General features: G+C 36.2%; 1 protein-coding gene across 1 annotated transcript in view; it reads right to left on the bottom strand.

Annotated features, from left to right (window-relative positions):
• LOC114051177 (WD repeat-containing protein 49-like) overlaps positions 1-24239 on the bottom strand; it is a 77670-nt gene that overhangs the window by 6519 nt on the left and 46912 nt on the right. The window contains 3 exon segments of the mRNA XM_027873392.1: positions 3461-3747; positions 7373-7518; positions 16625-16764. Of these exon segments, the coding sequence (XP_027729193.1) occupies positions 3461-3747; positions 7373-7518; positions 16625-16764 (573 nt within the window).

Below are 24239 nucleotides of genomic sequence, written 5' to 3'. Positions count from 1 at the left end.
GATCAGAAGGAGATCACAGGGGTCTCTTTGTTGGCACTGAGGGCAGGACTCTGTGACTTTACCCATATGCAGCTCTGGGTCATAGTCCTGAGTGGCAGTCCCAGGGCAAAGAGTGGCACTAGCACACCAGAGCTTGCAGGCCACAGTGGAGTAGAGACCCTCACCACAGATCTATGGCAGAAAAGAATGTTTGTGGTCACTCACAGGCTAGAGCACAGTCTAGGAGGGTAGTAAACACTTCTACTTAAATCATACCACCTTGAAAGAACTGAAAACTTACAGATCTCTAGAAATACCTCTGAAAACAGCTGCACAAAAATCCTGAAGCTTGGGCAGTGTGCCCTCCACCCTGGAAGCAGAACCTAACTTTAACAAAGAGTTAAAAGTCAAGAAATAGACTGGAAAAATGAGCAAACAACAGAAAAAATTCTTACCATTCTAGAAAGTTACTATGGTGACAAGGAAGATCAAAACACATATTCAAGAAGATCATAAAATCAAAACTCTTACACACAAAGTCTCCAAGAAAAATATGAATTGATCTTAGGCCATGGAAGGGTGCAAAAAGGATTTTGAAAATCAAGTAAGAGAAGTAGAGGAAAAATTGAGAAGAGAAATGAGAGTGATAATGAATAAAGAGTCAACAACTTTGTAAAGGAGACACAAAAAATATTGAAGAAAAGAACACCTTAAAATAGACTAGGCCAAATGATAAAAGAGGTACAAAAAGCCAATGAGGAGAGGTCCAAAGGCTCACTTAATAAAATAATTACTTAAAAACTAGAATGGAGCAAATGGAAGTTAATGGCTTTATAAGAAATCAAGAAACAATAAAACTAAATCAAAAGAATGAAAAAATAGATGACAGTATGAAATATATCATTGGAAAAAAAACTGACCTGGAAAATAGATCCAGGGGAGAGAATTTGAAAACTACTGAACTACCTGAAAGCCATGTTCAGAAAAAGAGCCCAGACATCATTTTCCAAGAAATTATCAAAGAAAATTCTCCTGATATTCTAGAACCAGAGAGTAAAATAGAAATTGAAAGAATTTACTAATCACCTCCTGAAAGAGATCCCAAAATGAAAACTATCAGGAATATTATTACCAAATTCCAGAGCTCCCAGGTCAAGGAGAAAATATTGCAAGTAGCCAGAAAGAAACAATTCAAGTGTTGTGGAGCTACAGTCAGGATACCACAAGATTTAACAGCTTTTACATTCAAGAATCAGAGGGTTTGGAATATGATATCCTGGAGGGCAAAGGAGATAGGATTACAACCAAGAATCACCTACCCAGCAAAACTGAGTATAATTCTTCAGGGGGGAAATGGACATTCAATGAAATAAAGGACTTTCAAGCATTCTTGATGAAAAGACCAGAACTGAATAGAAAATTTGACTTTCAAATACATGATTCAAGAGAAGCACAAAACAGAAAGAGAAATCATAAGGGACTTAATAAGGTTAAACTGTTTACATTCCTACATGGGAAGATGAATGTGTAACTCCTAAGAACTTTCTCATTATTAGGAGTATATGTAGACAGAGGGCACAGGAGTGAGTTGAATATGAAGGAATGATATCTAAAAAATAAAATTAAGGAGTGAGAGATGAATGTATTGGGAGAAAGGGAAAAGTGTGATGGGGCAAATTATCTCACATAAGGGAAGAAGGGGAGGTGAGAGGGATTGAGTGAACCTTTCCTTTATTGGAATTGGCTTAAATTGGGTATAGAATCTATCTTACCCTCCAGAAGAGTGGGAGGGGAAGAGGAGAAGAGAAGAGGGGTGATAGAAGAGAGAGCAGATTGGGGAGGCAGTAGTCAGAAACAAAACATTTTTGAGGAGGGACAGGGTGAAAAGAGAGAGAGAATAGAATAAACAGAGGAGGAAATAGGATGGAGGAAAATACAGTTAGCAATAGTAACTGTGAAAAAAAATTTAGAAGCAAATTTCTCTGATAAAGGTCTTATTTCTCAAACACATAGAGAACTGAGTCAGATTTATAAAAATAAAAGCCATTCCATGTTGATAAATGATCAAAAGATATGAACAATTTTCAGATGGAGTAATCAAAGCTATGCATAGCCATATGAAAAAATGCTGTAAATCACTATTAATTGGAGAAATGCAAATTAAAACAATTCTGAGGTACTACTTCATACCTATTAGATTGGCTAATAGGACAGAAAAAGAAAATGACAAATTTTGGAGGGGATGTGGGAAAATGAGACATTAATCCACTGTTGGTGGTATTGGGACTTGGTTCAACCATTCTGTAGAGCAATTTGGAACTATGCCGAAAGGGGTATAAAGCAATACCACTACTAGGTCTGTATTCAAAAAGAGATAAAAAACAAAAAGGAGAAGGATCTATATGTACAAAAATATTTATAGCATCTCTTTTCTGTTGACAAAGAATCAGAAATTGGGGGCATGGCCATCAATTGGGAAATGTATGTGATTATTATGGAATATTATTGTGCTTTAAGAAATGATGAGCAGGATACTCTCAGAAAAACCTGGACTTAGAGAAGCTAATGCAAAGTGACATGTACTATGTACAAAGTAACAGTAATATTATAAGATGATTGGTTGTGAATGACTTAGCTATTCTCATCAATACAATGATCCAAGACAACTCTGAAGGACTTATGATGAAAAATGCTATCCAATCCATTGCCAGAGAACCAACTGATAGTGTCTGAATAAGATTGAAGCATACTTTTTTTTTTACTATCTTTATTTTTCTTGAGTTTCTGTCTATGTTTTCTTTCACAACATGACTAACATGGAAATATGGAAACATGGAAATATGTTTTACATGACTACATATGTATAACCTATATTGAATTGCTTGCCTTCTCAATGGAGGGGGAAGGAAGGAAGGGAGGGAGAAATTTTGGAACTCAAAGTTTTAAAAATGAATGTTAAAAATTGTTCTTACATGTAATTGGGGAAAAATGAAATACTAAATAAGAAAAAAAAAATCAGCAGCTGCCTGCCAAAATCCTGACTGGATTTAATGAGGTGGCTTAGGTCAAGATTTGGAAAGTTTTGCTCTTTTAAAGGGGGGTGGTTTTCCTTAGTGTGAGATGAACTGAGTTGGAATGATGAAGGAGGCCTTTCTCTGGGTCCTGCATGAGAGGAACAGCATACAAATGAAACATCATTCTCTAGACTACTAGGAAAAACCATTGAAGTCATGTATAAAATAATAGTTTGCAAAATATAAATATAAGCCATAGGTAAAAGAATAATATTTTATGTGGAGCCAGTACACACAAGCAACCTTTTCACAAGTGTAATGTGGGAACTCTTCTCTCTACATGTGGAAACTCATCATTCATTATGCAGGGAGTTACAGGGTTCTGCAGTACCAGAAGACAGTGTACCCTATGTATTTTCCCACTTCCCCAAGAACAACGACAAAAAAACCCCAAGAGGTTCCCTCACCTGTCTTTTCTGGTAGTTGAATCTTCCAATTTGGAGTCCAAGACTGGCATTGTTGTCTGGAAAACATTTTTGTGGGAAGAAAAGGTAGCTGGCACTTTCAGGTTCCATTTTTTGTCTTGGCCAAATAGCCCCACAAATGTTCCTTCTGAAGTCCACAACCCAGAAGTCCCATCTGAAGAGCCACTGATGATGAAGGAATCAGAACCGTAGGAGAAGTACTCCACACTCATGATGGTGCAGCTGTGGGCCTTCCAGCCATGAAGCAGGAGGGGGTTGTTGGGTGAGTTCTAAAGAATTGAAAATGGAGGAAAGACACAAATAACTGGTCACAATTGCTGCTGATATGTGAAAAAATAAGCACACCAGATCTGTAGAGTTCCAAAGTTTTTGTTTTATTTTGTTTGGTTGTAGTGGGAGAGGTCCAGACCTGTGAGTTCATTGATATCAAAGATTTATGATTTTGTCTCTTGACTTGTATAGATAAGTTAACTTATCTATAATTTATAGTCTTAGAGAATTATATTGGGCCCTAAGAGGTAAATCATAGTCACACAGGCAGTATTTATCAGAAGCTGGACTTGAACCCAGGTCTTCTTACCTCTAAGGACAACTCTTGATTCTTTGCACTATGTTGCCTCTTAAAAGTTTTGTTACAGCTACAAAACTAGGCAGTTGGGTGGTGCAGTGGATAGAGCACTGGGCCTGGAGTTAGGAAGACCTGAGTTCAACTCTGGCCTCAGACACTTACTAGCTGTGTGACCCTGACCAATTGCCTTATCCCTATTTGTCTCAGTTTCCTTATCTGTAAAATGAACTGGAGAAGGAAATGGCAAACCACTATAGTATCTCTGCCAAGGAAACCCCAAATAGAGTAATGAAGAGTCAGACAGGACTGAAATCACTAAACAACAACAAGAAAAAGACCAGGCCTGTTGATCTGAAAACTCCCTAAATTCTTCCTTATTAACATCATCAGGCAGTAGTTATGACAATGAATAGAAGAAATAAGGTTACTGAAAAATAAAGCAACTACTTTGCTACCAGCTTAAAGAATTTAAAATATGGTCAAATCCTTCACATCTAATAGCTTAAATAATCCTGGGTATTTCCCATGAGTTTCTGTAAGCTGAAAGCATGATTAAAAGGGCAGAGACTACAAAAGTAGAATGACATTTCTTATCTATCTTGTTCAAAATGAATTTCTTGAAGACGAGGATTACTAAATACTAGAATGAATAGCATAGGATGTAGAGGATATTATGTAAGATGATAGGTGCCCCTCTTTCTGGGATGGTAGAAATAGATTCTAATCTTGCAAGCCTGGAGCCAGGAGAAACTGAACCCTTTAGGCTCCTTCCAGGCCCAGAGAATCAATAACTAATGAACATCCTAACTGCAAGGAGATCTATGGGGAAGACATGTATCAAATCAACCCATTCCTGCTCAATCACGTCAATGGTATTCAGTTCCTGATAATAAGGCTAATGAATGAAGCACAAATTTCTGAATCTTATTTTGTCTAATAATAGTTTCCTGTTTAATTCCAAGACCTATAGGTGAAATGAATATTTGCTGGCATTGAAATGAACAGAATGAAAAGAGGGAGCAAATTGCTTATTTAACAGTGGCCATCCCTTCTGGGGAGTATTTGTGGAAACAGATTTTTTTTCCAGTGCCACAGTGCCTTAGATCCTTGAATCCCTTCTGGGGACACATGTGCTATCCATGGAACTGGACCCCTCTGATGACACATATGCCTTGGCTCTTTCTAGTGGCCTCCTTGACAAAAGACATGTGGAACCTTGATACAAGTCCATGTGGAACCTGGGTAAGCATTATATTTCCCTTTTGTTCATTGGGGATAGTATTAGGGGAAAGTGAGAGGGGAGCTAACAATACTCTCTCCCCTCCCCCTCCTGAAAAGGCTTGTAATTGGTCTCCATATAACCTAAACTTTAAATAATTTTTTGGGGGGTTTGGCAATTGGAAATAAGTGACTTGCCCAGAGTCACTCAGCTAGTAAATGTTATGTATCTGAGGTCAGATTTGAACTCAGGTCCTCCTGACTCTGGGGCCAGTGGCCTTATACAGCAAGGTCAAGATCCGTCAGGAATGAAACTAGTCAGGCCCTTCAGTGGGAGAGTCTATTGTAGGGCTTTGGGCTCACACAGACTGGATTTAGTTTTTTTTTTTTTCTTATTAGAATTTATTTTATTTTTAAATGAAGTTCTGCTTTCTCCTCCTCCTATGCTTTCTCTCCCCTAATTGAAAAAGTAACGTCACAAACATGTAGTCAAGACAAACAAATTCCTGTATTTATTATGTCCAGAAAAAAATCGTCTGAATAGGCACGCTTGAGTTCATTACACCTTTATCAGGAGGTGAGTGGCATGTTTCATCATGAGTTCTCTGTAATTGTAGTTGGCCATTACGTTGATCAAAGTTATAGGTTTGGTTCTGGTGGAACCTGGCTCTTACCTGACTTCCCCAGGGAATTCTGGGGAAAATCTCTTAAACAAAATTAATGACTCATGTCATTATGGCCTATGTTTTCCCCAAAAGTAATTAATGGCATCTCTTCTAGAAAGGTACTCACAGTACAAAGCAGATAGGTACAGAATATATATTTATTTCCTCTTTCACAAATGAAATATTTAAAACTTTAAAAAAATTCATGAATATACATTGACAACTATTTAAAACACAATACATTAACTCACAACTACTCTTATACTGTTTGAGAAGTAAAACATGAAACCTAAACTTAAAAACTTAAAACATGAAAATTTTCCTGGAACTTTGTCTGAGCAAGTCATTCAATGTCCATATCTTCTGGCATGCCAGGGCATGGCTTTGTCCTCATCTTCCTAGTGATGGTCATCTCCTCCAAGTAGTTATTTCAGCAGTACTCTTCCTGGGCAACCAGCACCAAGATCAAGGAACTCCCCAACTTCTTTAACTCATAAGATCACTGACAAACTAGAAATACCCATCTCAGTAACACTGTTCAATTTTAGACAGTTACAACAAAATTGTAAAATAAAAAAAAGATAGCTTTGAAAGACTCAAGAACTCTGATTAATAACCAAGCATTATAGCAGAGAACTGATAATGAAACATGCTGCCTACCACCTGACAGCAGGGTGATGGACTCAAGGTACAGAATAGGAATACATTATCAGACATGGCAAATTTGGAGGTTTATTTTGCTTGACAATGCTTATTTGTTACAAACATTGTGTTTTTCTTTTTTTTTCATTTGAGATACTAGGGAAAGAGGGGAGACAACAATAGTGTTGATCCTATAACCCCAAAAGAAAAGAAGCAAAAGTTTCATCAAGGCATTTTTCAATTCACAGAGCAAAAGAAAGTTCTGAAAGAAACATAGAGAATCAGGATAGTTTTGAAAGTAACATACTAAATTCATTATGTGCTTAAAAGAAGAAGGTTGTGAAGGAAAGATAAGCAGACAACATGTTTGAAAGTAACATGTTAAATTTATTACATAGTTAAAAAAAGAAAAGCAAGCTGTACATAATAGAGCTTTGTGATTTTAATATAATCTTTTTTCTGTTCTATTTGTACATTGAAATGTTCTTTTTTTTGGTGTTCATGAAGTTTAGAAAATTTATTTTTAAATTTCTGTTCAGTAATCTATGTTCAGGGAAAGAAACTTGAAGCAGAGGAATCAGCCAGATACTTGAGGCCCAATCTTAGAATTACCTAGGCCAGCAAATGTGCTTGTTGCCATGAGGAGACAGTTACCATTGCTGCCACGATGGTGGGTGGGAGCGAGATTCCCATACTTCTCTTTCTCCAATAGAAGTCTCAACATACATAACAGATGGAGAGAAAGAGAAATAGGGAAGTTGTATTCTAATTTCTTGTATTATTTTCACATGAAAAACTTACCATGGAAGGAAGAGTTGTTGCATAATTTGAAATATCCCACACCTGGATAAAGCCACTAGTGTCTCCAGTGACCAGGAGGTGGTTATCCTTGTTGGGTGACAGCCCAGTTACAGAAATATCCTCTTTTAAGGGAGCATAAAATTTGCCTATGTGGAGTGGAAAAGACATAAATCATTCTATCCAGAAGACCTCCTTATATTCTAGGTAAACTGGTTCTTATAATGTTATATAAATAGTCCTTAGATCATATTTAAAAGGATCTTACCTGGGAAAGGTACATTACCAGATGCCTTGTATCTTCCCCTGAATCATTCAAAGATCATCATTTGACTCACTAAAGCTAAAGAACTGGTGGTGGTTTGCCCAAGATAGACTTTTATAATTTTAATATCTTAGATACCATTTAAACTCTTAGATTGACTATAATTATCCTTAATTAATGACTGAGGCTGAGCAATGACCAGTATCCTTTTCTTGACATCACACTTTGTATTCTTTTCTTTTTTGTTTTCTGAATTTGTCTTGTGTTTCCACAAGATTTCCTGCCCTACTCCCCCCCCCCCCTTTTCAGGGTATCACAAACATTAATTTCAGAACCTTGACACAGGCATGTCTAAGAAAAAGAAAAAGAGCTCAGAATATGTTGTTAAGGGTGCATCCATTGCTGACTTTGTGACATACATTAGTCACTATTCAACCTTTTAGTTTACTCTCTTCTTAAGATCTTAACAGATTACAGAATAGCCCAATGCATGAGACTTTCTCTCCCTTCCACCACCATCCTCTCATCAGGAGATTACCGATCTGGTGGAATAGATCCCAGCATCCTCTTGCCGAGGTCACTGAATGGATGACCCCACAAAGTAGCAGCCTCCCCCTTATCCCTTGACCATTGCTGAGAACACAGTTGAGATACAGAGCATCCCGTCAATTGACAAGATCACTGAGTTCAAGAAAGGTTATTCATGAACTCTGCTTCAAGCCCAATGTTTAACAAACTCACACCTCTTTCTATCCTAGTGAGAGAATAAGAATAAGTCGCTATTCCTCCACTTCTGATATTCTCATCCCTATTCACCACAACACTACCCTGGCCATGCTCTACTCTGGTCATGCAAGCCCCTTCCACTGTGCATTATGGAACTCCTATTCCATAGTTAACAAATCTCTCTTCACTTTAGACCACTTCTTCTGAGGATCCTTCTGTCTTTTCACTCTCACAGAGATCTGACGTATTCTGAGGTTGATTGTGGGGTACTTCTTCAGTGGAGAAGCAGGAGAGGGAGGCTTGAACTCTCTTTTTCAAATCTGAGCTAGAACCTATATAGCTATCGATAGATCACTTACCCTTTCTGGGCCTGTTCCTCATCTATAAAATGAAGTAGTTAGTCTGGGTGACCTTTAAGGCCCTTTCCAGCTTGAGTCTATAATAATATGCTCCCATGAAATATAAATTACATTGCTCTGATTTCTAGTTGAGGTAGGGCTAGAACTGTCAGATGGATGTGGCCTGAAAGTCCATCGTTTCTATCTATTGCATGGGCTCAGAATTTTCTGGTCTATTCAGGTGCCCTCCCCACCTATCTTGGTGCTGAGCTTGCCTCCTCTTCTGGTCTTCCAGTCACTGAGTTATAACAGTCATTGAGCTATAGAACGTATTCATTAGACCTTCCAGGTTATCTGGAGAGAGATAGTCTAAAAACTTGTCCTGAAACTCATCATTTAATCCCTCGTTGAACATTTCTATTGACATTGTCTCCTTCCAGCCCCAAATAATTTTCAATTGGAGGAATTCACTTATATATACTATCAGTGATCTCTTTCCATTTCCATACCTAATATCATTGCAGCAGCATCTAGTTTGCTGAGAGATTCCCTCCCCCTTTAAAAAATTATCTGGAATTGACTTAAAACATCAGTTTTAAGTATTTTAGGCTCCAAGAAAGGGCTTCTCTCCTCCATCAAAGGAATTAAGAGAATTCTTTTAAAGAGCATTAGGAAAAGCTCAGAAGGCACTGTCAAAGATGCAACTATTACTTATCTTGTAACACTGAGTCATCACTAACTGCCTGGTGCTTTGGCATATCCTGTGCACAAAATCTGAATCACCTTACAGTTATAGCTCAATGCATTAGACTTTTCCCAAGGGCATGTACTTCATAAGGTAAAATAAATCCATTCATACTATGAAACCTAGATACTCAGTGTCTACAAAGTCACTCTCTTCTGTCATAATAAAATCTGACCCATTCATTCAGTAGTCATCAACAAATATTTATTAACTACCTACTATAAATTAAGCATGTACTATGTGCTGAGAGAGATTCAAACTTTAGCTAAAACTGGTGGTTGTTTTCACTAAGCCTATTGCCTAGTGTAGGAGGGTAAAATTTAATACAAATACAGATAAATATAGTATATCATATTATGTGATAAGTACATTAGAGAATTACCAAACAAAATACTACATAAGATCATACGGAAAAGGTCATTATTGACCTGGGTTATCAGAGGTCATTTTAGTTGAGATTTAAAGGATTGATAGGAAGTCTTTGGCAAAGATGGAGCAAAGACATAACAATATGAGAGCATAGAAACTGTTCAGGGAACAGGGTAGTCTAGTTTGACCAGTTTGTAAGGTACCTAGATGGGAATAATATAAGAGAAAGATGGAAAGGCATGGTGATATCAAATTGTTGAAGTCCTTGCTTGAATTTCAAAGTCTGGGCTTTAATCAGGAGACAATAGGAAACCCTTATGAGGACTGGATTAGAGAGGGCAAAGAATGGAGGCAGGAAGATATGTTTGGAGACCACTGTAATAGTACTGGAGATAGTAATGAGAACCTATGGTAGGATGTTGGCATTGGAATAGAAAAGAATGAAAGGTAAAAGATATTTTGTAGGGATGAAATCTATAGTACTTGGTGACTGATTGGTTATGGGAGATGATGAACATGGAAAGCAAAGGTAAGGCAGTGTTACAAGCATAAGATACTGGCTAAATGGTGGTACTACTGACAGAAATTGAAAAATAAGAAGGAAAAACATTTTAAGGTGAAAGATACTAAACATTATTTAGTCACATTGAGATTGAAGTACCAGTAGGACATCCTACCTAGCACACATGTTTTTTAGGCAGTTAGAAATGTAGGAATGAAACTCAGAGAAGAGAGTTCAGGGATGATGATAGAGTTGGAAGTGCTCTACATAAAGCCATGGAAGTGAATGAGATTTCCAAAGGAGAGCATGTGGTGAGAAGAGAAAAGAGGAGTAAGGGCTTATAGACATAATGGGGCCAGAAAAAGAATGAGAGAGAGATGTAGGAAAAGAACCAAAAGATGAAATTGTTGTGGAAGCCCAGAGAGTGAAAACATACAGTAATAGGGAGTGGTTAACACAGCTAGATGCTTCAGAGACGTAAGGAAGGATGAAAACTGGAGAAAAGCCATTCATTAGATTCAGTGAGTAGGATGTTGCATTAGTGGCTTTTAAGAGAGGGGCTTATATGTTGTGAGAGTAGAAACAAGATGGTGCTACTTGAGGGCAGGAACTGGCTTTTGGCCTCCAGTACTTAGTGCAGTACCTGACTCATAGTAGGCACTTAATGAATGTGTACTGATTGATTGATTGATCGACAATTGATTGATTGCCATCTCTTCAATGGCAGGTAGTGAGAAAATATAGCCATTGGTCAAAGGCCACTTTTTAGATAAATTTAACCATGAAGAGATGGAGACATAGCAAGGTAGAGATACAATGGCCAAAAATACCTTTATATGATTGATTAAAGTGGAGTAGGTGCATATATAGGTGAGAAAGAGATAATGGAGAAGGAGCAATAGAAGAGGTATGAAAAGATGGTGGATAAATTCTATGGTAAGATCCTGGATGAGGGATTAGCCTCAGTGGGGAATTAGGCATATATTTTCTCTATGATCAGTTGGAAGGGGGACATGTGTGGGAGGATAATTCTGAGAAATTTTAGTTGGGTTGAGGTAGCATATGTTGGATGGCCTCAATCCTCTCAATGAAAAGTCTAAGTTCAGATTCTATCTGTACCCAGATTAAGCATGAAGCTGGGGAAAGGAAGAAAAAAGAACTTATTTTGAACAGATCCTATGGGGAATGAAAAAGATAGATGAAAAGGGTAGAATAGAAAGCTTTCTAAGTAATTATGAGAGTTTAGCTGAGGGTATGCAACAAATTTTTAATCAGTTTGAATTTGTGATTTTCTCTATCATTGCTCATAGTGCAAGAGTGGAAAAGTTGGATGGTGAAGCTATCCAGGAATTAGGATTTACAGGTCAAGATCTGTCAAAGATCAAATGCGCAAATGACTCATAAGTTTAGGAAACAGAGTAACCACCATAAGCTCAAGGCTTAGTGTGAAAGGCAAGTAAAACCAGATTGGGGAAGAAGTAATGGACTGAGAGAATAGGGATGGATCAAGGGAGTGGAAGTCAGGATGGGGTAGAGAATGGATTTAATTTTTTACAAGAGTATTGGGGGTAGGTGAATGTGAGTTTATGGGTGGAAAGAAGAATTTCAAAGTTTTGAATTTTGGAAATGGCACAGTTCTGAAAAATGGTGGATTTAAAGTTATGATAATGGCTGAACTTGGGTAGAGTAAAAAGTTGTACTATTAGTGCAGCATGCTTGATGTCCATCTGTTAATTGTTTTTCTTTCTACATAACTCACTCACTTCCTTGTCCAATCACACATTTTCTGAATGACAGCCCTTTTGCTACTTCTTGCACATAGGTTATCACTGGAAATAGGCTGCACCACACTTGAACTATCATGAATCTCTCCATTGCCTTTGGAGTCACCTGCAACATTTACTTTTTATAGGTTGTGGTGTTCCAATAGTCACAGCCCTGTAACATCACTGGGAGAACATCTATTTTAAAAATATGACTTTTTTCACCAGTGCCTTGCACACAGTAGGTGCTTAATAAAGCCTGGTTTGTGGATTGACCTTTAGATTAACCAGTTGATGGTCTTATTGAATAGGGACAGTTAATTCTGATAGGACTCGCCCATCAGTAGCTAGTCATTTCCTATTACAATATAGTCAATTTCTTTTTTTTGTTGTTGTTGTTATGTTGTCTGTCATAGTGCCTTTCAACTCTGTTCTTGAAAAAATTATCCCTGATATTCAGGTGTGAGCCCTCTTAGTAGTCTACAAGGTCTTGGCTTTTTTCATGTCCTAGAAAAGAAACATATTTTCCAACATATTTTTTCAATGTTATTGAGTATTAAAGCATCTGTTGGGGAATCTTGTCAAGTTCTTTCTAGAATTTTTCTACCTCTTGGTCTTTTGTATATATTCAAAGGATTATGGTTCATAGATTTATAGCTATATTATTGTTGTTGTTCAGTCATTTCAGTCATGTCTGACTCTTCATGACCCCATTTGGGTTTTTCTTAGCAAAGATATTGGAGGAGCTTGCCATTTCCTTCGCCAGTCCATTTTATAGATGAGGAAACTGAGGCAAAGAGGGTTAAATGGCTTGCCCAGTGTCACACAGTTAGGAAGTATCTGAGGCCAGATTTGAACTCAGGAAGATGAGTCTTCCTGATTCCAAGCTGAGTGCTTTATCCACTGCACCACCTAAATATAGAGTTTAGGATAGTTCATAGAATCATAAATTTAGAGTTGTATCACATAGTCTAGTTAGTCATTCTTAATGTTTTTTTTGAGGGTTCATGGACCTCTTTGGCAGTCTGGTGGGGCCTGTGGCTCCCTTTTTAATTTAATGTTTCTTTTTTTTTTTAAAACTCAGAATCGAAGGAAATGCTAAATTTCAGTTAGAGGTTAGTGAAAATAAAAATATGATTTTTTCCTCATTCAAATTCATGGATCTCCTGAAATCTACCCATAGATTCCTTGCCATGAACTCAAGAACCCCTGACGAAGTCAGTGCAGTCTTCTGATTTTATAGACGAGGAAACTAATGTATGTAGAGATTAAGCATCACACCCAAAGTCATATAGGCAGCTAAACAGCAGGGCTAAAATTTGAGCCCAGGTGTTTTTTAAGACTCTAAATCCACTCTTCATTTCTCTATACCACATGGGTCCAGAGTAAAGAAGACCTGAGTTCAAATATGGCCTCAGACACTTACTAATTGTATGACCCTTGTAAGTCATTTAACTTCTGCCTTAGTTTTTTCAGCTATAAAATGGGCTGGGCAAGGAAATGGCAAACCCCTCCAATATCTTTGCTAAGAAAACCCCAAATGTGGTGTTGAAGAGTCAGACATGACTGAAATAAAAACACCTGCGTCACAAGGTTGTTGTGAGGATCAAATGAGATAATATTTGTAAAATGCTTGGCACATAGTAGGTGCTTAATGAATGCTTATTCTTTACCCACCCCTCCACCTCAAAGAGAAAAGAGGTATCCTCCACATCAAGAAATTGAACCCTAGTCTCCCACATGACAGGCTAATATATTTATCATTATATCAAAAGAATAAGGCTCTGGATTTTTGTGCATAAGCTGCAATAATACTCTGTTTATGCTCATCGTGAACATTGCAAGGTAAGATAACCAACTCTCCTATGAAATGAGATTCCTTATTTTCTTCGGATATTTGATGAAACCAAATGAACAATTCCTATGAGCCTATGAATTCCTTATTTGAATCTATGAGGAGAACTCAATTTAGCTGCATTTTCCCTTTTTTGCCTGATTTCACTAATTGTGAGTTTTTAAATATTGATGTGAGTTAGTTTTTATGTTAGCATAATGATTTATTGATCATTAGACAAAGATCTCAAATTTAGAGTATTAAAAATTAAGTTGTTTATAAGTAAAATTATGTCTTTAAGCATCTTTTCCTCCCTTTTCTATAATTATACCAGTTGCACTGGGAAAGCCAAAGTGGGTTGCATAGAACTAAGGACCATATTTTTCTTTTCCTTTTTTTTTCATTGGTTGTTACAGCAAAGGAATTCATTATTTAGTGATCAATCTATTGACAATGAGCTTCTCTGTTCTTAGCTGGGTTGGTCCAGTTCAGTCTGGTGTTGGGACCATACTCAAGGTCTTTCCAATATGGTTGATTCTGGGGTAGGTAAGTGGCACAGTGGATAGAGCACCAGGCCTGGAGTCAGAAAGACCTGAGTTTGAATGTGGCCTCAGACACTAACTGTGTGACCCTGGGCAAGTCATTTAACACTGTTTGTCTTAGTTTCCTCATCCATAAAATTAGCTGGAGAAAGAAATGACAAACTGCTCCAGTATCTTTGCTAAGAAAACCCCAAAAGGGGTCATGAAGAACTGGAAATGACTGAAAACAACTAAACAACAGCATTCTAAAGATCTCAAAAAGAAAGAGAGGGAGAAGGGATCCACATGAGCAAAAACAATTGTATGTGGTTGATCCTGCTGAAATTTATACTACACCATTTTCAAAAGAGTCTTCAAAAGTCTGGGGTCAGCTCCAAGCCACAATTAGGCTCAGGACCAGAAATTCATGGATAAACTATTGGGGATAGCTACAACTGGATTTAAAATAAATTGTAAGTGGACCTGGCCATAATTATTATTATTTTTACTTTGAAGGTTCATTCCATTTTATTGTCAAGCAGAGAGAGATTGTGTATGTGAATGAAAAGGACTTAATTTTATTTGAACCCATTCTATAACATTGTGACAACTGAGAGGAAGTTTTATCCAGTTGGTGAGAGCTCCAATTTAGAGCTTATCCCTATATGACTTTGGAGGTTTTTCTCAACTGAAATGAATTCCAAAGGAGTTATCTATTATTAATGTATGATATCTTCAAAATCATTATGCGTGTGTTGATTGGGAAGAGTTGGTGGTGGTGATGGTGTTAGTAAAACAATCAAGAGGAATAGATCTTCAATGTAACAGTATCCAATTGATACAGAAGCAACTCTGGGCTCACTCCTTTATAGAAATAATCTCAGACTATATCCACTGAAATCCAGAAGGAATAAAACAGTAACCAAAGCTCGAAGCAGAGAAAATCACTATTGTTGGGCCAATGTCTTTGCATAATTGGTAACATACTTTTTGAAACTTAAAAAGGGGAGAAGTAGGAACAATAGTTCCTATTTGATTGAGTACAGATTGAGTCCTGGGGAACTGTGTTTATTAAACAGGCATCCTGGGAATTTGCTTAACATGCTGGTTATAGGTTTTTGCAGCAGCAAAGAGTTTCTAGGATGCAAGAAGCGGGGGTTGCTATTATCAGCTTTGGGGTTAACCTGAGCATGACATTATTCATTCATTCAACAAATATTGAGGGGGTGGAGGCATGTGTGTGTGTGTGTATGTACATATATAGACACACACATATGTATGTGTGCATATGTAAAGATGAATACAGAGAGTCCTTGGTCTCAAGAAACTTATAGTTTGGTTGAGGAGACAGGGGGATTAAAAATACAAAAAAGGATAATGTTATATGACCAGTTTCCCAAGAGAAAGATTAATTCTAGCTAAGGGGAATGGTGAATCAAGGTGACAAATTAGGAAAAATGGGATTCATGGAGAAGTTAACATTTGATCTAGGTCTTAAAGCATGGCTAGCATTTGCATCTAGATAGCTCAATGGATCTCAGATGACTCCACTGGGCCTGGAATCAGGAAGAACTGAGTTCAAATATAGCCTCAGATACTTATTAGCTATGTGACCCTGGTCAAGTTATTTAACCTCTGTTAGCCTCAATCCACTGGAGAAGGAAATGACAAACTTCTACAATATCTTTGCCAAGAAAACCCTGTGAACAATATTGGTATTCTATGGTCCACAGGATGATGAAGAGTCATCTATGACTGAAGAACTAAACAATAACAACAACAAATGTTTTCACAGATATCTTAGCAAACATATTTTAGGTAAAGGAAGAAGTGTGAGCAAAGGCATTGAGGTAGGAAATGACAGGGCACATTTAGGGAACAGCAAGAATTTGACTGGAGTACAAAGTAAGTAAAGGGCAGTAATGGGCGATATATGGAACCAGAAAACATAGTAACCAGCCAATTAAAAGTATTAGTAGAATAATAGAATTTGAGAGATGGAAGCACCTTCCAGTCTCAATCACCTAATTTTATAGATAGAGAGACTGAGATTCAGAATTATTAGGGAACTTGACAGTTATTTAGTGATAGCTCTGAGACTGTAACCCAAGTCTCCTGATCAGGTATTCTTTGCACCATACTTTAGCCTCAAAGCCTTTGAGGCTATGACATAGCCATAGCCTGTGTCTTACCATATTCTATCTTTTTCCCAAAGATACTCCACCAGTGGAGGGTCCCTGTCTCAGCACTTATGAGAACTGCAGATTTCTTTAAAGAGTGATCTGTGCACCGATGCTGTAGGAATAGTAGTTTATTCACAGGACCCAGTGAGCTAAAATAGATAAAAATAAGATCTCTGAGGATATATGAAAAGAACTGGAATTTCTTAACTTTTAATAATTATTGCTTTAATAATTTTCTTTAAGCAGGTAAATCTCACATATTCAGGAATTCCTCATCAGTTAGTCTCTCTATCCAAAGGAGTCAAGTGGTTTTAAACTTTAGCAAAAATAGCATGGTTAGAAAGAATACAATTTCTCCCAGTTGTATTCTATCAATTCAGAATGTGTGCTAATTTGGATAGGATGTGGGTTGAAGTTTACTTTTATGTTGTCTTTGAAAAAAGGACCTGGAAAATCAATTAAAAGTATGATTACAAAGAGAATATTTAACTCAGAAGAAAAGATTTTTCAAGAATTTATATAAGGCGATTAATATGCCAATTACAAACCATTAATTCATCAAAGCAAATCCCCAAGTACTTGGCAATGTTTAGTTATCCATTTGCTCATTCCCTGGTGCCTTTGAACATGCCCAGAGCTCTTTAATCTTCCAAAAAGACCTTCATTTGACCCTATCATCCCATCAAACCACAGCTTCATATCTCTTTGTCCTTTAACGTTTAAACTCTGAAGAAAAAACTACATGTACTCTGCCCTCTTTGTCCTACCTCTTACTCACCTCTCAACTCCTTACAATCTAGTTTCCTTCCCCACCACTTTACTGAAATTGTTCTTTCTGAGCTGACCAATGATTTTTATATTGCTAAATATAATGAACTTTCCCCTTTCCTCATCATTCTTGACCTCTGTGCATCTTTTGGCACTGTTGATCAACCCTACTTTCTGGATGCTTTTTCCTCCATGGTCTTTCACATGCTTTGTCATGGTTCTCTTTCTACATGTTGGAAAGATCCTTTTCAACTTCCTTTGCAGGCTCATAATTTATATTCTTCTCCCTATGTGTGTGTGTATATCAGATCTCTCTCCTGGGCCTTCCCCTTTTATCTCTTTCCATCTCACTCTTGCGGATCTCATCAGCTCCTATGTATTTATAGGATATATGTATATGTGTATATGGGTATATGTGTATATGACTCCCAAATCTACAAAGCTAGCCCTCATCACTTTCCTGATGTCCAGTCCCATATCTCTAGCTGACTGCTGAGTACATCCACCAAGATCTTTTATAGATGTCTTGAATTTAATGTGTTCAAGGCAGAACACTTCATCTTCCCTCCTCCCCCAAACCTCCTTCTGATTTCTCTATTTTGGTTGAAGGTACCACTTTCAGTGGTCACCCAGCTTTTCAATCTAGGATTCGTCTTTGACTCCTTACTCTCACTTACCTCACAAATCCAAACAAGGATCAAAACTTGTCCTTTTAAACTGCTCAGCATTTATTCATCTGCCCCCTTCTCTCTATTCATGCCACAACCACTCTAGTTCAAGTTCTTATCATTTTTTTTGCCTGAACTATCACAATACATTCCTAAATGAACTCCCTACATCTTCCTCTTTCCAATTCATTTTCTATATAGTTACCAAATTTAATATTTCTGGAGCACATGTCTGACTAAGTCATGCCCTTGTTGAAGAAGTTTCAGTGGCTTCCTACTGTTTTAAACAATCAATCAGAAAGCCAACGAGCATTTAAAAATACTCTGTCATAGATACTGTGCTACATAAAACTAGGAGATTAGGTGTTTTGATATATAGAGAGATTTGAGCAACTGCTTATGGGGAAATGGACTTTTCCAGTTTATTAACTGAGTAAACTGGGATAGGGACTCTGAGCTAGTGGATAATTAATATGAAATGTTGAAATTTGAGTATTAATTATTCAGTTATTGGAGTTTCTCTCTCAATATGCTATAAGCTCCTTAAGGGAAGAGAATGTTTCAATGTTGGTTGTTTTTATTTTGTCTCTGTATCCCCAGTATCTGTCAGAGACTAACTATTTTAGAAATGCTATTGACTGACTGAGTAGTAACTGATTGATTGATTGAATGATTAAGAAACTACCCAAACATTCCTTTATATTACTTGGGAATTAGGTTGAGAAGAATGAATACAGTAATGAAGGCAAAATAGACCAATTGCCCTGTGAGATCCCAAACTGAAAACTTCCAGGAATATTATAGCCAAATTCCAGAGAAAATACTTCAAACAGTCAGAAAGAAACTATTTAAATATTGTGGAGCTATAGTCAGGATTACACAAGACTTAGTAGCTACCACATGAGAAGAGTGGAGGGCTTAGAATTTTGTATTCTGGAAGACAAAGGAGCTAGGATCACAACCAAAAATAACATAATCAGCAAAACTGAGTATAATCCTTCAGGGGAAAAATGGATATTTAATGAGATAGAGGACGTTCAACCATTCCTGAAGAAAAGACTAGAGTTAAATAGAAGATTTGACATTAAAACATAAGGCTCATGAGCAGCACAAAAAGGTAAGCATGAAAGAGAAATCACAAGGAACTTAAAAAGATTAACTGTTTACATTCTTATATCAGAAGATGATACATGTAAGTTCTAAGCACTTTATCCTTAGGGCAGTTGGAAGGAAACTACATAGATAAAGGGCATAGGTGTGAGTTGATTATGTTGGAATGACATCAAAAAGATGGATAGGTGAGAAAGAGGGATACATTGGAGAAGGAAGAATGGGGGAATTATCTCACATAAAAGAGGCATGCATGGAAGAGCTTTTATGGTGGATGAGAAAATGGGGATAGAGAGGAGGAGCAACACTTGAAGCTCACTCTCATTTGAACTGGCTTAAAGAGGGAAGAATATAGATACAAACTCAGTTGGGTAAAGAAATCTATCTTACCCTACAGGAAGGGAGGAGGCGAAGGGGATAAGAAAAAAGGGGGAGGGTAATAAAAGGGAAGGCGGATTGTGGTCAGGAGCAAAAAAGATGGTTGAAGAGGGACCAGGTAAAAATAGAGAGAAAGGATAAAACAGAAGAAAATAGGATGGAAGGAAATACAATTAGTAATCCTAACTGTGAATGTGTTTGATAAACTCAACGATCCAAGCTTTGGAAGCAGAAACTTTCTATTTGACAAAAATTTCTGGGAAAATTGGAATGCAGCTTGTCAGAAGCTAGGTATAGATCAGCATCTCACAGTGCATACCAAGATACCAAGATACCAAGACAAGGTCAAAATGAGCATATAATTTAGATGTAAAGGATAACATCATATGCTAATTAGGAGAGCATGGAAAAATATGCCTATCAGATCTAGTGATAATGGAAGAGTTTATTACCAAACAAGAGATAGAGAGGATCATGGGAAGTAAAATGGATAATTTTTATTACATGAGATTAACTTTTTTTTTGTACAAACAAAACTAATATAGCCAAAATTAGAAGGAAAACAAGATATCAGGGAATAAATTCATAGCTTCTGATAAAGGTTTCATTTTTCAAATATATAGAGAATTGAGACAAATTTATAAAAAATAAAAGCCATTTCCCAATTGATAAATGGTTAAAGGATATGAATAGTTTTCAGAAGAAGAAATCAAAGCTATCTATAATCATATGAAAAAATGCTTTAAATCACAATTCATTATAAAAATGCAAACTAAAACAACTCTTAGGTACCATCTCATACCTATCAGATTAACACATGTGGAAAACCACAAATGCTGGAGGGGATGTGGAAAAATAGGAACACTAATGAACCTTTGATGGAGCTGTGAACTGGTACAACCATTCTGGAGAACAGAATGCCCAAAGGGCTATAAAATTGTGCATACCCTTTGACCCAGCAACATCACTACTATATCTGTATACCAAAGAAATCAATGGAAAATAAAAGGATGTATTTGTACAAAACATTTATAGTAGCTCTTTTTGGGTGGCAAAGAATTAGAAACTGAGGGAACATTCATCAATTGGGTAATGGCTGAACAAAGTTGTAGTGTATGATTGTGATGGAATATTATTGTGCTATAGGAAATGGCTAAAAGAAAGGTTTCAGAAAAACTTGCAAAGATATATGAACTGATGCAAAGCGAAGTGATCAGAATCAGGAAAACATTATACAGAGTAAGAGCAATACTGTAATGATGATCAACTGTGATGGATTTAGCTTCTCTAATCAATGTGATGGTCCAAGAAAATTCCAAAGGACTCTTGAAGAGATTTTTATCTACACCCAGAGAGAGAATTGTTGAGTATGGGTACAGATTGAAGCATACTTTTTCACTTGTTTTCTTTTCTTATTCTCTTTCTCCTTCATAAATTTTTATTGATAGTTTCTTAAAAACATCAACAAAGTTTCTCCCTGTATCCCTCCTCCACCTATCCCAAGAAAGCCATCTCATATAAAAATATTTTTAAAGGAAAACTGACCAATACATCAAAAAAATCTCAAAATATGTGTAATGTACCACTCTTAGACTTCTCACCTCTACAAAGGAGTAGAGGTACAGATACACATCTCTTCTTTTGAGTCATGCTTCTTCTATGCAATTTTGTAACATTCACTTTAAAATTTTTTATTTTATTTTTATATTTTGTTACATTTTATTAAATTTTGTCTCCCTTCTTCCCCCCCATTTCCACCTTAGAGAAGGCCAATGTTTGATATAGAGATATATGTGGAACCATACAATACTTACTTCCACATATCAGTTTTTTCCTCTGGAAGTGGATAGCATTTTTCTTCATAAGTCCTTCATAGTTAATTTGAATATTCATTTACTCAGAATAGTTTAGTATTTCATGGTTATTCTTTGAACAATATCCTTTGAAAATAGTTTATACAACATTCATTTTGTTGTGCTCATTTCACTTTACATTATTTCATACAAGTCTTTTCATGTTTTTCTAAGAACAACCTGTTCATCATTTCTTACAGCACTATTTTTTTTCTTGCTTTTTTTGGGGGGGAGTGTGGTTAATATGCAAATATGTTTTGCATGACTTCACAGTATAATTGATAGCATATCACTTGCCTTCTTAATGAATGTGGAAGGGACTGGAAAAAGGGAGAGAATTGCAAACTCAAAATTTGTTAAAATGAATGCTAAAATAAAGTATATTCATTCTAAGAAATAAAACATTTAAAACTCCTCTAATTCTAGACCAAAGAAAAGAAAAGAAAAAAGAATAGAACCAGATGGATTTACAAGTGAATTTTACCAAACATTCAAAGACTATTTCCAATATTACATAGATTGCAAAAATAGGAAAAGAAGGAATCCCACCAAACTCACATAAGACAAATATGGTCCTGATGCCTAAACAAGGAACTGACAAAGCAAAGAAACAAAAGTAAAGATGAATAGTACAGCAAAAATATTGAATAAAATATTAACAAAGAGGTGTTAAAAAAGGTTATAAAGTAACATCAGATTGTATTTATCTCAGAGATTCTGGATTGGTTCAATATTAAGAAAGCCATACACATAAAAACCAAAGAACAAAAACAATAAAAGTCACAAAAAAGTTTCTGACAAAATAAAATATCCCTTTATGTTAAAAATATTTAAATGCAGAGGAACATACATGCATACATACACACACATACATATATGTCATTCCTTAAATGGTATCTGGCTAAAACCAAGAGCTAGCATTATCTGTAATGAAGAAATGCTATGGGACTTTCCAATAAGAACATGCCAGTATTCACCACTTTTATTTGATATTTGATATAGTTCTAGAAATTATAGCTATAGCAATAAGATCAGAAAAAAAATATTGAAGTAGTAAGCAAAGGCAAAGAATAAAATTATCATGTTTTACAGATGACGTTATGGTTTATTTAGAGAACCACTCAACTAAAATTTACCTGAAACAATACTTTCAGTAAAGTGGCAAGATATAAAATAAACCCCCTAACATCATTAGTTTTAGTGTCTATTAACCAACAACATTCAGTAGGAAGGGAAAGAGAATGAAATTCCATTAAAATAGTTATAAAATGTATAAATTATCTTAGAGTCCAGATATTAAGGTACATATAGGAATTATGTGACTATAACTGCAAAAAAGTGCTATTTACTGAAATAGAGATTTAAATAGTTGGAGAGATATTAATTGCTCATGCGAGGGTCTTACTAACAAAATGAAAATTATAATGAAACAAAATTAAATTATGGATTCAATGCCATACTAATTGTACTACCAAGGAGTTACTTTATAAAACTGAGCAAAATAATAACAAAATCCAACCAGAGTGAAAAAAGGTCAAAAATTTCAAGGGAAATAATAAATAAAAATGCAAAGAAATGGTTAAACCTATTAGCTAGATCTCAAAACATAATACAAATATATACAAAGCAATCATCAAAACTATCTGATACTGATCAAAAAATAGAAAAAAAATTGATTAGTGGATCAATTTATACCATAGATACACAAGACTCAGAAGTAATCATTTATAGTAGCCTAGAGTTTGATTAAACTCAAGGAATCCAACTACTGGGGTAAGGATTCATTATTCAACAAAAATTTTTGGGAAAACTGGAAAGAAATCTGTCAGAAATTAGATTTAGACAAATATCTTTAGACATATACCACAATAATGGATACACCAAATGGTTATAAGACCTAGGTATCAATAGTCATATGTTAAACAAATTAGAGGGACTGAGAAGAAGATACCTTTCACAACTATAGATTGGGGAAGAGGTCTTGACCAAATAGAGAATAGGATAATAATAAGAGATTTAAACTGATAATTTGGATTACATAAAATTGAACATTTTTTGCTAAAACAAAATCAATGCAGTTAGAATTAGGAGGGAAATCATTAACTGAAGAAAAAAATCTTTGAAGCAAATTTCTTTGATGAAGATTTGATATCTAACATATATAAGGAATTAATACAAATATGAGAATTAGTACTCTTCCCCAATTTAAAACCATGATCAAAGGATATGAATAGGTACTGCACAATTCAATAAAGATAACCTATCAACAACTATGTGAAAAACATTATAGGTCACTAATGATAATAGACTTTCAAATTGCAACAACTCTGAGGTTCTACCTTACACTCATCTGACTGGCACAGATAACAAAAGAGAAAAAAAATGTTGGAAGGACTATAGGAGAGAAGACACACTAATGTACTTTTGGTGGAGTGACCTAACCATTCTGGAAAACAATTTGACACTATACCCCCAAAAGTCACTAAATTGTGTATACTTTTTGACACTTCAAGAAAATTGCTAGTCTTGTATTCTAAATGAGGCAGCTAGGTAGTCCAGTGGATAGAACATTGGGCCTGGTGTCAGAAGACCTGAGTTCAAATTTGACCTCAAATACTTACTAACTGTGTGACCCTGGGCAAGTCACTTAATCTTTTTACCTTAGTTTCCTCATCTGTATAACAAGCTGGAGAAGGAAATGGCAAACCACTCTAATCTTTCCCAAGAAAATCCCAAAAGGGGTCACAGAGAATTGGACATAACTGAAAATGACTAAGCAACAATAAAATTCTAAAGAGATGAGAGAAAGAGAGAGAGAGAGAGAGAGAGAGAGAGAGAGAGAGAGAG

This window comes from Vombatus ursinus, unplaced genomic scaffold (genome assembly GCF_900497805.2).
Source record: "Vombatus ursinus unplaced genomic scaffold, bare-nosed wombat genome assembly UNPS02014801.1, whole genome shotgun sequence".
NCBI classification, from domain to species: Eukaryota; Metazoa; Chordata; class Mammalia; order Diprotodontia; family Vombatidae; genus Vombatus; species Vombatus ursinus.
Note: the sequence above shows the minus strand (reverse complement) of the source record. Positions and strands in the feature narration are given on the sequence as shown.